Source organism: Oncorhynchus keta, chromosome 4 (assembly GCF_023373465.1).
Source record: "Oncorhynchus keta strain PuntledgeMale-10-30-2019 chromosome 4, Oket_V2, whole genome shotgun sequence".
Classification (NCBI taxonomy): Eukaryota; Metazoa; Chordata; class Actinopteri; order Salmoniformes; family Salmonidae; genus Oncorhynchus; species Oncorhynchus keta.
Genome location: NC_068424.1, coordinates 54611916 through 54626656, shown reverse-complemented (window position 1 = coordinate 54626656; position 14741 = coordinate 54611916). Strand labels below are relative to the sequence as shown.

Sequence of the window (14741 nt, the reverse complement as noted above, 5' to 3'; positions counted from 1 at the left end):
CTGTTTGTGTGTGTGTGTGTGTGTGTGTGTGTGTGTGTGTGTGTGTGTTTACACCCGCAACTGTGTTTGTGTGTGTGTTTAGTCATGCCTACATGATGTATTTATCCATGCATGCATGTTCGTGTTTGATTGTGATGACATGTCATGTTTGAATCTGTACTCATCGCCCCTTCCCTCCTCCTGAAAGGCTGACCTGAACACCTCATTGAAAATCCAATTAGCGTTCCAACAAAGGCCAGGGCCGAGGCAGACACAACTTATCACTACACAAAACAGATCACAGACAGACAACATGAGAGAGAGACAGGGAAAAGGGGGATGGACAGAGGCAAAGTGTGTGTGTGTGTGGGGGGGGGGTGATGGAGAGAGAGAGCGAGAGAGAGGAAGTGGAGAGAGAGAGAGAGAGAGAGAGAGAGAGAGAGAGAGAGAGAGAGAGAGAGAGGGGCAGGAACTCAATCCCTGAGTTGCAGGACACATGATGATAAAACCCCCCTCACCTGGACGAACAGGACGAGAGATAGAGAGAGGCACGCACTAACAACCGCTGAACAGGGATAGATAGAGACAGGGGAAAGGGAGAAAAGAGAAGGGGGGGGGAAATTAAGGGAGTACAAAGGGAGAACAATTTTATTTAGTAAAAGTTAGCTATTTTCTTATTTTAAACTTGGGAGAGAGAAAGCAAGTCAAAGCAGAATTTAGAAGAGTCCAGACAAAATTACTTTAATAGATACAGAACTAGTCAGTTGGAAGTGTCTGTAAAAATAAATCCACTCGGGAAAACTAGAGAGGAGAGGGAGGAAGTGAGAGAGAGAGTGAGAGCGAGCGAGAAAGAGAGGGAGCGAGAAAGGGAGGGGGAGAAAGAGATAGGGCGTGTAAGAAAACAACACCGAGATGTTCATGATCATTCCGAAGGATTCTTCCGCCGGAGGAGGTGGTTCAGCAGGGATGAGCTCGCCGCACGGGAAAAGCGCAAAACAGGTGTGTGTTTGTGTATGGGTGTGTTTGTGTCGGTTTGTTTTCATGTGAATTAATTACACAATGTATAATTGTTTTATCTTCTATATTTGACTAATACCTCTCTACCTCGAGTGAACAACCATAGATGTTATGAGAGGTTTTAGCATCTCTTGGAGTTTAAGATGATATTGGGTGTATATAAATGAGTGTGTGTGTGTGTGTGTGTGTGTGTGTGTGTGTGTGTGTGTGTGTGTGTGTGTGTGTGTGTGTGTGTGTGTGTGTGTGTGTGTGTGTGTGTGTGTGTGTGTGTGTGTGTGTGTGTGAGAGTGAGTGAGTGAGTGAGTGAGAGAGAGAGATCTTGTTCTTCTATCCTCGTGAAAACCTGTGTTAGGGGGAGTTGAGGGTGAAAAGATGAATGGATTGATATAGAATGGGGCGGGGATAGGGATAACCTTGCAGGTACGGTATATGAAAAAAGAGAAAATTAAGAGAAAATTATTAATTGATGGAGAATACTTGTGAATTTACCAGTGAATTTTACCTCAAACACCAATTTGTTCGTTACTCAATTATTGTTCATTTTTCAATTTGAAATAATAATATCTGATTCATTTCTTAGTTTGTTTGAAACACTTGTATGGATCTGACTCAGTTCCTGACTATCAGTAACAACATTGTTATAATTGATCTCGCACCTGTACTTTCCCCATGCAGGTAAAAGCAGCGATCAGTAAGAAGGTTCAGAAACAGCAGATTAAGCAGAGAAGGCGGTCCAGTGAGCAGAGTGGAGACTCAGAAGTGTCAGCGGCTGGAGTCAACCCCCCCCATGGTAGGAGGTACAGCCAGACACCCACCCCCTTCCCCAGAGATAGAGAGAGAGGTACAGAGGATGAAGAGGAGGCAGAGGAGGACCTGGATGTGGAGGACCTGGATGTGGCAGATATGATGAAGACGAGTGGTCAGAAGCAGGAAGAGAAGGAGTCCATAGACCTGCTCCCTATAATGGACCCAGCATTTGGACCGGTAAGAGCCAGGATGACCCGGGTCTGCCCTGAGATAGGCCTTCTTTAGCCATGTGTGTGTGTGTGTGTGTGTGTGTGTGTGTGTGTGTGTGTGTGTGTGTGTGTGTGTGTGTGTGTGTGTGTGTGTGTGTGTGTGTGTGTGTGTGTGTGTGTGTGTGTGTGTGTCCATGTCCATCCATCCAAGGCACGATTGCAATCTACCAAGGTCCTGATTGAAATTCGAAGGCCCCCTGCTCCAAATAAAAACGCTGACTCTGTCCCCATACTTTACGGTAGCTGCTTATCCTATACCCTATATCCCATGTTTAAGTGTTAGCCTTGATGCTAACAGAGTTGTGTTGTTTATCTATATGTTCAGGGTTCATGTGGTAGCGTGTGTGAGGGTTTAAGCTCCTTCATTGGTATCTGCTACATTAGGAAACTGTAATTCGTAACAGATATCATTTTAAGCCCCAGTAGTAATAAACACCAAACAGTACTCGTCCCCATCCACATTACACCGACACAACAGCACAACATCACATGGCTTCAGAGTCTTGGGGCGAGGGCAGTAGGTTTGCCCTCAGGAGTCTGGTTCCTCCCCTCTCCCCTGGTCTGGCCTGTCCTGCCTGGCCTAGCCTGTCCTGCCTGGCCTGCTCTCCCCTGTGCCCGTATTCGGCTCTGGTTCTGACTCACTGCAGAGTTCCTGTAGTTGACAAGTTGAGTCACTGGACACTAGTATCAGTATCTGACACCTGATCAGAACACAATACATCTACAGAATTACCAGCTCCTACACGCATATCACCATAGCGACCAGAGCCTTACTTCCAGTCAGGGGTAAGAGTCAGGTTACATGATGCGAGTCTACCTGAGTCTGTCTCAATACACACACACTTACCACACACTCCGTCCTCTAGGCATGCAGAGCAAACAAAGTGTGTGTGTGCGTGTGCTTGCGTGTGTGTGTGTGGTTGTGGTTGTGAGCTGACACCTGGTCGTGTCATACTGGTCGCGTGACAGAGAGGTCTAATACTGATACCTGATGCAGATCAGAACACACAGAACCAGAAACCCAACAGAGTGACATGATTAATTGACATGATCAATAATAAAATATAAATTAGATAGATAATCAGTCTTAATGGCAGTGGTTGCAACAATGTTTATCCTATCAACAGCATGAGTGTTGTTTACCAGACTTGTCCTGGGACTAGTTCTGATTTACCGTGTGTGTGTGTGTGTGTGTGTGTGTGTGTGTGTGTGTGTGTGTGTGTGTGTGTGTGTGTGTGTGTGTGTGTGTGTGTGTGTGTGTGTGTGTGTGTGTGTGTGTGTGTGTGTGTGTGTGTGAGTGAGTGAGAGAGAGAGATCTTGTTCTTCTAACCTCGTGAAAATCTGAAATCCACTAAAGGATAGTTAAAACCTCTTAAGTAATTTTCAATTTTCGCCTAAAATTACATACCCAAATCTAAATGCTTGTAGCTCAGGCCCTGAAGCAAGGATATGCAGCATTTGAAAGGAAACACTTTGTAATGTGAAATTAATGTAGGAGAAAATAACACATTAGATCTGGTAAAACATAATACAAAGGAAAAAAACATGTTTTTTTTGTATAATCTTCTTTGAAATGCAAGAGAATGGCCATAATGAATTATTCTAGCCTAGGCGCAATTTAGACGTTGGCCACTAGATGGCAGCAGTGGTTGCGCAACATTTTAGACTGATCCAATGAACTATTGCATATCTATTCAAAATGTTGTATCAAGACTGCCCAATTATGCCTAATTGGTTTATTCATACATTTTACAAGCTCATAATTGTGCACCCTCCTCAAACAATAGCATGGTATTCTTTCACTGTACTAGCTACTGTAAATTGGACAGTGCAGTTAGATTAACAAGAATTTAGACACATCAGATATATCTATGTGCTGGGAAATATTCTTGTTACTTACAACGTCATGCTAATCACATTAGCTCAACCGTCCTGAGGGTGGGACACCGATCTGTAGAGATCCTATTTATTAAACAAGGAGAATTCTCCCTTGTGGCCATATAGATCAAATACAATGTGGTTTTAAAGGAGCAATCTGCAGTTGCTACATACATTTTGTGACTTGTAAATTAATTATATATACCCATTGATTCTTGAATAATACAACTTCTAAATGCCTCATGAGCTTCAGAACCCAAAATATAAGCTTGTTTTACTCCAATGTTTGTTAACAAAGTAAATGTAAACAAACACTATATTGCCTGAAAACATGGTTAAACCAATCATTTTGATATCGTGGATGGTCAGTCCTTGCATCCATAGCTCGGTCTATGAATTTGAGAGTGGTTACATTTCTCAAGCCCCATCCCTCAGCTTTTTACCCAAACAGGACGGGGAGTACACTTTTTTTTGTTTCAGCTGCTGATTGCTGCTTTAAATTCTGCCAAATACTTATGGAACACTATATTTTGTATTATATTCTGGACAGAAGCTGTCCTCTAGTGGTATTAAATAGACACTGCAGTGTTGAACTGCCCTAGTACTTGTTAAAGATTTTTGTCATGACATGAGCCAAAATGTTCATTTGATCTAAATCAGAGTCTGTCTCCAAAAGTATAGAGGAAAAGCGGTCGGTTGATCTTGTAACAGACCTTCTGTCACTCAGTTTATCTTGGCACTCATAATTCTTATCTGCTACTATACCATACGTCTGGGTTTGAATGGGTGTAGAGAGAGAGAGAGAGAGAGAGAGAGCGAGAGAGAGCGAGAGAGAGAGAGAGAGAGAGAGAGAAACTTCTGTATGTGTAATGTTTACTGTTAATTTTTGTTGTTTTTCACTTTATATATTCACTTTGTATGTTGTCTACCTCACTTGCTTTGGCAATGTTAACACATATTTCCCATGCCAATAAAGCCCTTGAATTGAATTGAATTGAGAGAGAGAGAGACAGAGAGAGAGAGACAGACAGAGAAAGAGACAGACAGAGAGCCGGAAGGGGTAGAGAGGGACATGACCAAACCACAGTTTCAAATATTAAATAAATATTTGGCAGAATTTGAGGTAAGGTAATATCAGGTAAGCCTCATCGTTGAGTGGTCATGGAATGTCACAAAATGTATATCCTACTACAAATGTTATTTATACGACACACACATGCACACACACACACACAGACGTACACACTGATGTGTTTGACTACCCAATAGCCTGGAAGTTGCCAAAGTACTTTGTTCACAGCTGTGCATCATAACAAGTCCCAGCTGGAGGACCAGGCCTATCACAGAGTTCATCCCTCTGACCTACGAGGGTATGGAACTCTCTGGATAGTAGTTGTGGCCCGCTGGGCACCAATGGGCATAGATCTGGCATCACTTTACCTTCTCCCAATCCTAACCTTAACCATATGGGGGGGAAACACAAATCTGACCTTAGACCAGTGTCTATGGAACCTAACCCTTAGCCTTATGCCTCCAAGGTCCATCCACAATGGCTTAGAATGGTATGCATTAGTAATAAGCTAATAAGCTAGTAATAAACATCTGCCCCTGTTGACAATAAATAAATCCTAAAGGGGTCTCTCTCTCTCTCTCTCATATATATATATATACAGCATATAATTCTCATCAGTAGTCATAGTATTTATTTTGTCATTTGAGTCAGTGTTGAGTCACAGTTTAGTCACAGTCATGTCATGTGAGTCACAGTTTAAATGTTATCCTGGAGTGTCTGATATTATGTCCTGTGTCTCTGGATTAGACAGCATTACAGCTCAGATTAGCACCTCTGTAATGCTTTTATCATTCACCAATCAGAGAGAATATTACATTTGACATCCAAGGAGAGCATGAAGATGTGTTGATTGATTTTAAAAACAGACCAATTAGAGCAGTCGACTGTGATGCGCGTATTTGGTTTGGATATTATTAACACAAGCATACAGTTAATGGTGTGTGTGATTCTAACATACGCACATACACACATCTAATGGTAGTCCAAAACAGCAGCTTGCTTCCCGGCTGCTTGAGCTTCAGTCTCACTCTTGGCTCTTTTCTTCCTTGCTCATTTGTTGTTTCTTTCCCTGTTTTGCTTCTTGTCTTGTTCTCTTCCTGCTTTCCCGTAGATTTTTATCTCATGAACAGTTTGATTTTCTTTCTCCCTGTTTCTCTGAATTGTCCATCCTTTTCTCTCCATCACTCCTCCTTCTCATCCTCTCTTTTCATCTTGTATCACCTCTCTCTCCAACCTGCCCTCTAATTTCTCCCTTTCGTTGTTTCTCTCAATCTCCTTACTCTATCCGTTTCTCTTCTTACCCCTCCATCGCTCCCTTTAATCTGAAATGGAGGGATAGGGATTTTTAAATCCCTTGTGTTTGTCCCCTCTAATTCTCTCTATATCTCCTCCCTCTCTGTCTATCTGTCTCTCCCCCTCTCACTCTGTCTGTCTGCATCTCACCCCCCTACGTAGATGTAGTCATTTGAATGCTGTAACAAGCCTTGCTCTAGGGACAGAGAGGAGGAGAGAAGGAGAGGGATAGCGAGATAGGGGATTTAAGAAGGGGTCAAATTGAGAGTTGATGAGTGAGTAGGAGCGAGAGGGAGAAAGACAGAGTAATGCACGCATGAACTCTTTTCTGTTCAGACACAGAAGTGGACTAGGTTAATGTTTGTTTTAGGCGACCTTAAACGCAGATCAGGATGTTGTTTATGGGATTTTGGATCTTCTGAGTGTGGCTTAGAGGTTCTACTGTATGTTTCATCTCTGATATGAACATCACTTCAGACCACGATGTGACTGGGTGATGGGACCTCCTGGACCCCTCCTCAGAACTCTAATCTCGGGTGGGACCTTTGGAAATCCAAAGAAAGGGGGAAGAGAGAGAGAGAGAGAGAGAAAGACAGACAGAAAAAATAGGAACAAGAGAAATAGAATAGAGAGGGAGGGAAAAGAGAAGGAGGGTCAAGAGTGTTACTTCACACTCCGAGGATAGGGGATGGGAAATTGTACTAAGCCATCCATGAAAAACAAAATGAAGGTAAGAGCAGTTATTTGCTTTTTTTTAAAGATATGGGACGAGAGAAGCATTTTGCTTGCTTGCTATTTCCTTGTCTGTGTGTTTATGTGTGTAGTACCCTGGAAATATTGGCAAAATGTATTTTTTTCTGCAAAGTCCTCAATTTAGAATAGGTCCTGTGCATTTTTAAACAACATTGATCTGCAGGATTGTCACAACATTGATCTGAAACCATTCAACGTGATTATTCTGAACAACTCCAGCAGAGACAATCTATGACGTTTCTTTTTCACTTATATGCACAACGTCTCTGCATCTCTGTACAATGGAGATCTTTCTTTGATGATCTCCGAGCCTGACAAGCAGTATTTCTCCCCAGAGATCTTTATCCTTGTGTTCCCTAAAGGGCAGGCCCAACAACCAGATCAATCTGGTACCAGACGTGGATTTTGATACTACAGTTATTCTCAAGCGCATACAAACATTTTTTTTTTTTACAGATCAATGTTGTTGATTTTTAAAAAGTGACACACAATTCTGTGTCCTATTGAAAAAACAAACAGTAAATGCATTTTTTTCAAAATGTAGTTGCCTTCTCAAAACTTAAGTACATTCATCAATTCTATATGCTACCGTCACAATCGCTAATACATTACTCAAAAGAACACGACTGTCTGCAAAAAAAGATCAACACAAACGTTTATTTCTCTTGAGTCTAAGCTGACAAAACAGAAAGTTAGCGTGTGTAGTTTTTGATTCTACTGATCAAAATATTTGCTTTGCAGTCACTAAATCATGATGATCAAAACTGGAAATACAACTATCAAAAGGTGCATAATTATGGAAAATTACAATATTATTCCTGATCAAAAGGAAAATAGAAAATAAGCACACTGTGCAGGAATCCTTCATCAATATCTTCACAGTCCAATTCCATGTATTCAGTACTGTGCATAGGCTTAGACCTTCCGTCGGCTGCAGAAACACAATCCCCAATAGAAATAAAGAAGGTGAATACAATGACAACTGATATGAATGTCTAGGCCTCAATCCACACCACTGTAAAGCTCTATAATGGAAGGTCACAACCCACTGGGCATAGTTCAACATCTAGTTTTGATTCACATTTGGTTGAGCTGTCAACTAATGTGAATTCAAAGTGAAATCAACAACAAAACATTACCCTTGTCATTGGATTTAGATTCAAAGTTGGGTGAAAAAAAACTATTGGCAAATTGATTTACCACGTTGATTCCACATTGTCACATTGATTTTTTTGGGGGGGGGGTTGAAATGATGTGGAAACAATGTTGATTCAACCACTTTTTACACAGGGGGGGATGTTTAGGAGTAACCCAAAGTCACTTAGAAGTAACTCCACTTCCTTTTCTGCATGTCTGCAATGCTGTAAAAACAATCGTACAAATTTGACAGTCCCTGTTGCCTAGATCTTTCCAGATACTGTACCTTCCATTTCCAATAGTGTGTAGTAGTATTTACTGATTGCCAGAAACAGTTTGCAACCTTTTCTCTTCCGATGAAAACAACATGTTAATATTCTGTAAACAAAACACTTCGCATTGAATTTTGCATTCATTGATGACAATTGTATTTACAGTTTTGTAAAGATGGGCCTAATACAGTATATGCAATCCAGGCATAAAGACAAGAAACGTATCAGACATTCTGCAAACGTACTTAAGCATTTGATCATCGTTGGTTTGCTGTAGGTTAGTTTTACCACACTTCCAAAAAATGTTTGTAAACAGGTTGAGAAAAACTGTAAATAAACACAACTCTGGTATTATCGTATTGACGAGATGTAATCTGTAAGTGTGTTATGTAACACTGTGTTGAGTCTCTGAGTTGAGTAGAGTGTCTGAACACTTACCAGAATGAACGCCCCAATCCAACTCTGAGCCAAGACTGAGCCTCGGAAAACAGAACAGAGAAAGAGATAGATGAGAGAGAAAGAGTGAGAGATGGAGGGAAAGCATAGCTTCTTGTAACCAATACACAGACCAGCACATAAACAGACAGAGAGCTAGACTTATTAGGCTGATGGTCTGCTGGCTGATAGGGCTTGTCATGTAGATAGAGTTAAACTTCTAAAAGTCTGACAGAGATTGCCAATCCTGTCCTGTCCTGTTTGCTGATGTAACATCGGATCTCCCTGAGGACTAGTGCTGTGGACAGCTGGCTGTCAGACCTCAGCAGACAGAGAGGGAAACAGAGTGTGAAACCAACGACTGTTGGGTTCACTAGTTCTGGATGATTCTGGTTCTAAGGGGGCCGCCGGGCCCCTGGGGGGCAAGGGGGGGGCAGGGGGCCAGGAGGGGCCCCGGTCGGAGGGCGAGGAGGAACCGGGTGAGGATGAGGAGTTTAAGGCGCCACTGTCTGCACTGGTCCAGAACTGCACCGTGTTACACAGCATCGTGGGACCCGCCTGCATCTTCCTCAAACAGGGCTTTGCAAGCAGCCAGATCGTACGTACACACGCTAGTGAACACATACACACACATAATGAGACACATGCATGCAAGCGCATACTCAATCACACACACACGTACACTTACAATTACATACTAAACTATTCACACACACACACACACACACACACACACACACACACACACACACACACACACACACACACACACACACACACACACACACACACACACACACACACAATCATCTTCACGTCCTTCTCACCACATAACATTCTCTCCACAATCATTTCATTTTCATCATGGGACAACCAATCAAACATGCTATTTAAAGTACATTCTGCAGGCAGAGAGGAGTCCAACCAAACCTTGATGCGGTGTTGCACTGTGTTTATCACATACAGGGAGATTCCAAGAAGAACATCCATAGTAAAGAGAAAGACATCTACAGGGATTGTCTCTCCCTATATTTCTCTGCCATCAAACAAACTCAACCTAATGACCTACCACACAAAAACAGGCACGACCTACAGTGTGTGGACGTGTGTGTGTGTGTCTGTAAACAATTCACATTATATGTCCAAGGGTCTTACTTACAATAAACCACCTACATTTCCTAAACCCCCCGCCCCACTACCTGATAATCTGGTTACTACAGTGATTTACGTTTTGTGAAAGTATTTTACCGGGTCCAGAATACAAACATGGCTCATACAATGCAATCTGTGTAGATTTAGGTTCAGATATACAGTACCAGTCAAAAGCTTGGACACCCACCTCAAGGATTTTTCTTCATTTGTATTACTATTTTCAACATTGTCGAACTATGAAATAACACACATGGAATCATGTAGTAACCAAAAAAGTGTGAAACAAATCAAAATATATTTTACATTTCCCATTCTTCAAAGTAGCCACCCTTTGCCTTGATGACAGCTTTGCACACTCTTGGTATTCTCTCAACCAGCTTCACCTGGAATGCTTTTCCAACCATCTTGAAGGCGTTCCCATATATGCTAAGCACTTGTTGGCCGATTTTCCTTCACTATGCGGTCCAACTCATCCAAAACCATATCAATTGGGTTGAGGTCGGGTGATTGTGGAGGCCAGGTCATCTGGTGCAGCACTCTATCAATCTCCTTCTTGGTCAAATAGCCCTTACACAGCCTGAAGGTGTGTTGGGTCATTGTCCAGTTGAAAAACAAATCATAATCCCACTAAACCCAAACCAGATGGGATGGTGTATCGCTGCAACATGCTGTGGTAGCCATGCTGGTGTGCCTTCAATTCTAAATAAATCACAGACAGAGTCACCAGCAAAGAACCCCCACACCATCACACCTCTTCCTCCATGCCACACATGCGGAGATCATCCATACACCTACACTGCGTCTCACAAAGACACAGCGGTTGGAACCAAAAATCGCAAATTTGGACTCATCAGACCAAAGGACAGATTTCCACCGGTCTAATGTCCATTCATCAAGTTTCTTGACCCAAGCAGGTCTCTTCTTATTATTGGTGTCCTTTAGTAGTGGTTTCTTTGCATCAATTCGACCATTAAGGCCTGGTTCACGCAGTCTCCTCTGAACAGTTGATGTTGAGATGTATCTGTTACTTGAACTCCGTCAAGCATTTATTTAGGCTGCACATTCTGTGGCTGGTAACTCTAATGAACTTATCCTCTGCAGCAGAGGTAACTCTGGGTCTTCCTTTCCTGTGGTGGTCCTCATGAGCGCTGTCATCAAGGCAAGGGGTGTTTAAAAAAGAAAATCTCAAATAGAAAATATATTTTGATTTGTTTAACACTTCTTTGGTTACTACATGATTCCATATTTGTTATTTCATAGTGATGAGGTCTTCACTATTATTCTACAATGTAGAAAATAGTAAAGATAAAGAAAAACACTGTAATGAGTAGGTGTCCAAACCTTTGACTGATACTGTGTTATATCTTTAGAAGCAATGTACTAGATATAGATACTATTTAGTCTAACTTTGCAAAGCATCCTGGTTTACTCTTTCTAATAATGTGTGTCTACTGGCACGCTACATATCACATGTACCACCTCTGCTATTAATCATACCATAACAAAAAGATGTAGATTTTATCAAGCAAAAACAAATGGCAGAATTTCTCTCTCTTCTTTTCTCTCCTCCTTTTTCTACCTTTGGCTGATTGGTTCCCATTGTCTTTGTGATTGAGGCCCATTGTGTATTTTCTAATATCAGCGGTTGAACATTTTGTGTTTGTTGATCTTTAGATTTACATCTGTGTGTTTGGCGGCGGTTTTTGTATCCACATGAAAACATGCACGTACGTTGTTTGTCTTGTCGTGGGTACATGAGCAAACAGATTTTGTCGTCGTCGTACGTCTCGTGGGGTTGTGATGTAGCGCGTGTGTGTGTTTGTGATGCGATGTGTGTGTGTTCATGTGCCACCACCAGTCTGCTTATGTGAGTCCCTCTGCTACCTCCAACAGGACAGGGACCTACGACCAGAGGAGATTGAAGGTAGATTTTCCCTTTCTATCTCACACAGTCAGAATCGTACCATGACATGTTTTACAATCTACATTCTCCCATTCTTAACCTGTGTGTGTACTTCTATGTTTGTGTGTGTGTGCGTGCGTGCATACGCGTGTGCCTGTGTGTTTGCAGAGCTTCGCGAGGCGTTTGTGGAGTTTGATAGGAAGAAGAATGGTTATGTCAGCTACAAGGACCTGGGAGAGTGCATGAGGACCATGGGCTACATGCCCACAGAGATGGAGCTCATCGAGCTGGGCCAGTCCATCTGTGAGTTTGATGTCATCATCACGAGACAGAGGAAACCACAGAGTCATGGAATATCTGAAATATCTTGAGAGCTATGGCGGAATTTAGGTTGATTACTGCAATGAATTATGAACCAAGGAAACACAAAATCAAGGATTATTTAAGCAATGAAAGACATATTGTCCATATTGTAACCATGAGTAATAGTAGTAATGTTTTTATCTGGTCTGTAGGTGGCGGCAAACTAGACTTTGATGACTTTGTGGAGCTGATGGGCCCAAAGATGCTGGCAGAGACAGCAGACATGATCGGAGTGAAAGAACTGAGAGATGCATTCAAGGAGGTCTCTCTCTCTCTCAGATTGTGTGGTTTGAAAGCTGACAGAGATGGTTGCTGTCTTTCTCAATGTGAGTAACTGTCACTATAGCCTCCTTTCTCTCTCTGTCCTCTCTCTCTCACACACAGTTTGATGCTAACAGTGATGGTCAGATCAGTATAATGGAACTGAGGGAGGCCATGAAGAAGCTGATGGGAGAACAGCTGACCAACAGAGAGATCGACGAGATCCTCAGAGACGTGGATCTCAACCGGGACGGACTGGTCGACTTTGAGGGTGAGAGATGTGTGTGTGTGTGTGTGTGTGTGTGTGTGTGTGTGTGTGTGTGTGTGTGTGTGTGTGTGTGTGTGTGTGTGTGTGTGTGTGAAGCAGTGGCGGGTTTTCTGTCGATCTGTGTATGGGATAATCATGTCTCCTTTTCATTTAAATCTCTGTCATTATCTCTCTCTCTCTCTTTTCAAAGAATTTGTTCGAATGATGTCACGCTGAGATAACCATATGGTTGTTGTGCAACAACTGGAAAAGGTACCACTACGTTTGTAGTGAACAACTGGAGAAGGTACCACTACGTTTGTAGTGAACAACTGGAAAAGGTACCACTACGTTTGTAGTGAACAACTGGAAAAGGGACCATTACGTTTGTAGTGAACAACTGGAAAAGGGACCACTACATTTGTAGTGAACAACTGGAAAAGGGACCACTACATTTGTAGTGAACTGGAAAAGGGACCACTACATTTTTAGTGAACAACTGGAAAAGGGACCACTACATTTTTAGTGAACATTCTTGTTCTACTGACTGGACCTCGGTTTGTTATTTTTTGTTAAGCAGCACTTAAATTGAGTGAACACTTAATAGTAGTTCTACAAATCTTGTAACTCAAGCTGTGACAGTTAAATTGAACATTGATTGGTTGTAACATATCAAAATCCTAATGCTTGGCTGTCTCTTATGAGTATCTCTTGTCTTTTTTTTAAGTGAATGTTTTTACTCTGATTGTATGTGTGTTCAAAGGTTTAACCTTGTTTGTAAAATGTGACGTTATTTTCAAATAAAAAGTTGTCTGTGTTGTTTTTATGTGTTATCTTAAATGTAATAATTTCTAAGAAAATGTTCGACTAATTCATTTATTGATGATCAATTGATAATAAAATTAGACACATTTTAATGCAACGTAAGACTAAATAGGGACAGGAATTTAGTTAATGAAAATTATAATTCATGAATGAATCTTCTGTTCAAGGCAAAGAACACACGGTGGCATGGAAACGATTAGTTTCAAACAACTCAACTGAGCAATTTCATGAACTTCTATGACAATGGAAAAAAATTGAACCAAGTCAAACGTGGTTTCCATATGTTTGATAATTCCATGTATTCCATTGCAGCCATTACACAATAAGCAGTCCTCCTATAGCTCCTCCCACCAGCCTCCTCTGCTATGCATATGCAAAGACACTATGTTTATGAGCAGCACTGTGGCAAGTTTGAGTCCGGGCTGATCACCTTGAGCTGCTGGGTGTAACAGAAATAAATCAGAGAAAGGGTCGTAGTTCATATGGTGCATGGACACGAACCGAAGCGTAATTGAATGGAACCAACAGAGAGCTGAAGGTTTTCAGCCACGAAGGGAGTAGAACAGAGTTGAGTTTGGGGGTCATTTTTCTGTGTGTGGCCACTGCTCAAGCTCTCAAAATGTTGGCGCCCGGAGAATACACATTTCCAAGGTGAGCAGGATGATTATGAGATGGAGTTACGTTGGACTGCCACTGGGCCGCAAGCAAAGTCGGGAGAAGAGGAATGTTGGGACGGAGACACATAGAGATGGATTTCTGAGGAGGAATGGAGGGGAAAAAAGAGGAAGAGGAAAGTATGTATGGGGTGAAGAAGAAGAGTGGTGTCAAGTGAAAACAGATTGAGCAGTGCACCAGACCGAGTTCTGGAGGTGAAAAGGAAGTGAATGAGGGAGAGTTAAGTGAGGTAGAAGGTGTGGTGAAGAGCTCAGAACCCGAGCCTGGCAATCAATGGACATGATAAAGAAGAATCTTGTCCAGCAGGATTTACATTTTTTGAGAAAGTGTATCCTTGTCTTTTGGCAGAGCCATTTGTGGTTTCAGGGTGGGTGAGAAAGGAGTTGGGTGCAGTTGAGTCGGTGAAGGTAACCTGTAGTGGACTTGTGATATTTGTTTGTATTCTTCTGACCAGAGGGAGTGG

At 42.0% G+C, this 14741-nt stretch overlaps 1 protein-coding gene across 3 annotated transcripts; it reads left to right on the top strand.

Moving 5' to 3' along the window:
- Nucleotides 1-835: 835 nt before the first annotated feature.
- On the top strand, nt 836-13604 carry LOC118378349 (calcium-binding protein 2-like). Of its 3 annotated transcripts, XM_052510351.1 has the most exons (7): nt 836-978; nt 1672-1980; nt 11898-11928; nt 12076-12210; nt 12423-12532; nt 12655-12802; nt 12990-13604. In XM_052510351.1, the coding sequence occupies exons 1-7, from the start codon at nt 892-894 to the stop codon at nt 13013-13015; spliced, it is 846 nt and encodes a 281-aa protein (XP_052366311.1). In that variant the 5' UTR covers nt 836-891; the 3' UTR covers nt 13016-13604. The 3 variants fall into 3 exon arrangements, with proteins under 3 accessions (XP_052366311.1, XP_052366289.1, XP_052366300.1); XM_052510329.1 differs by having other exon boundaries at nt 11898-12210; XM_052510340.1 differs by lacking the exon at nt 12990-13604 and having other exon boundaries at nt 11898-12210; nt 12423-12729.
- Nucleotides 13605-14741: the final 1137 nt, after the last annotated feature.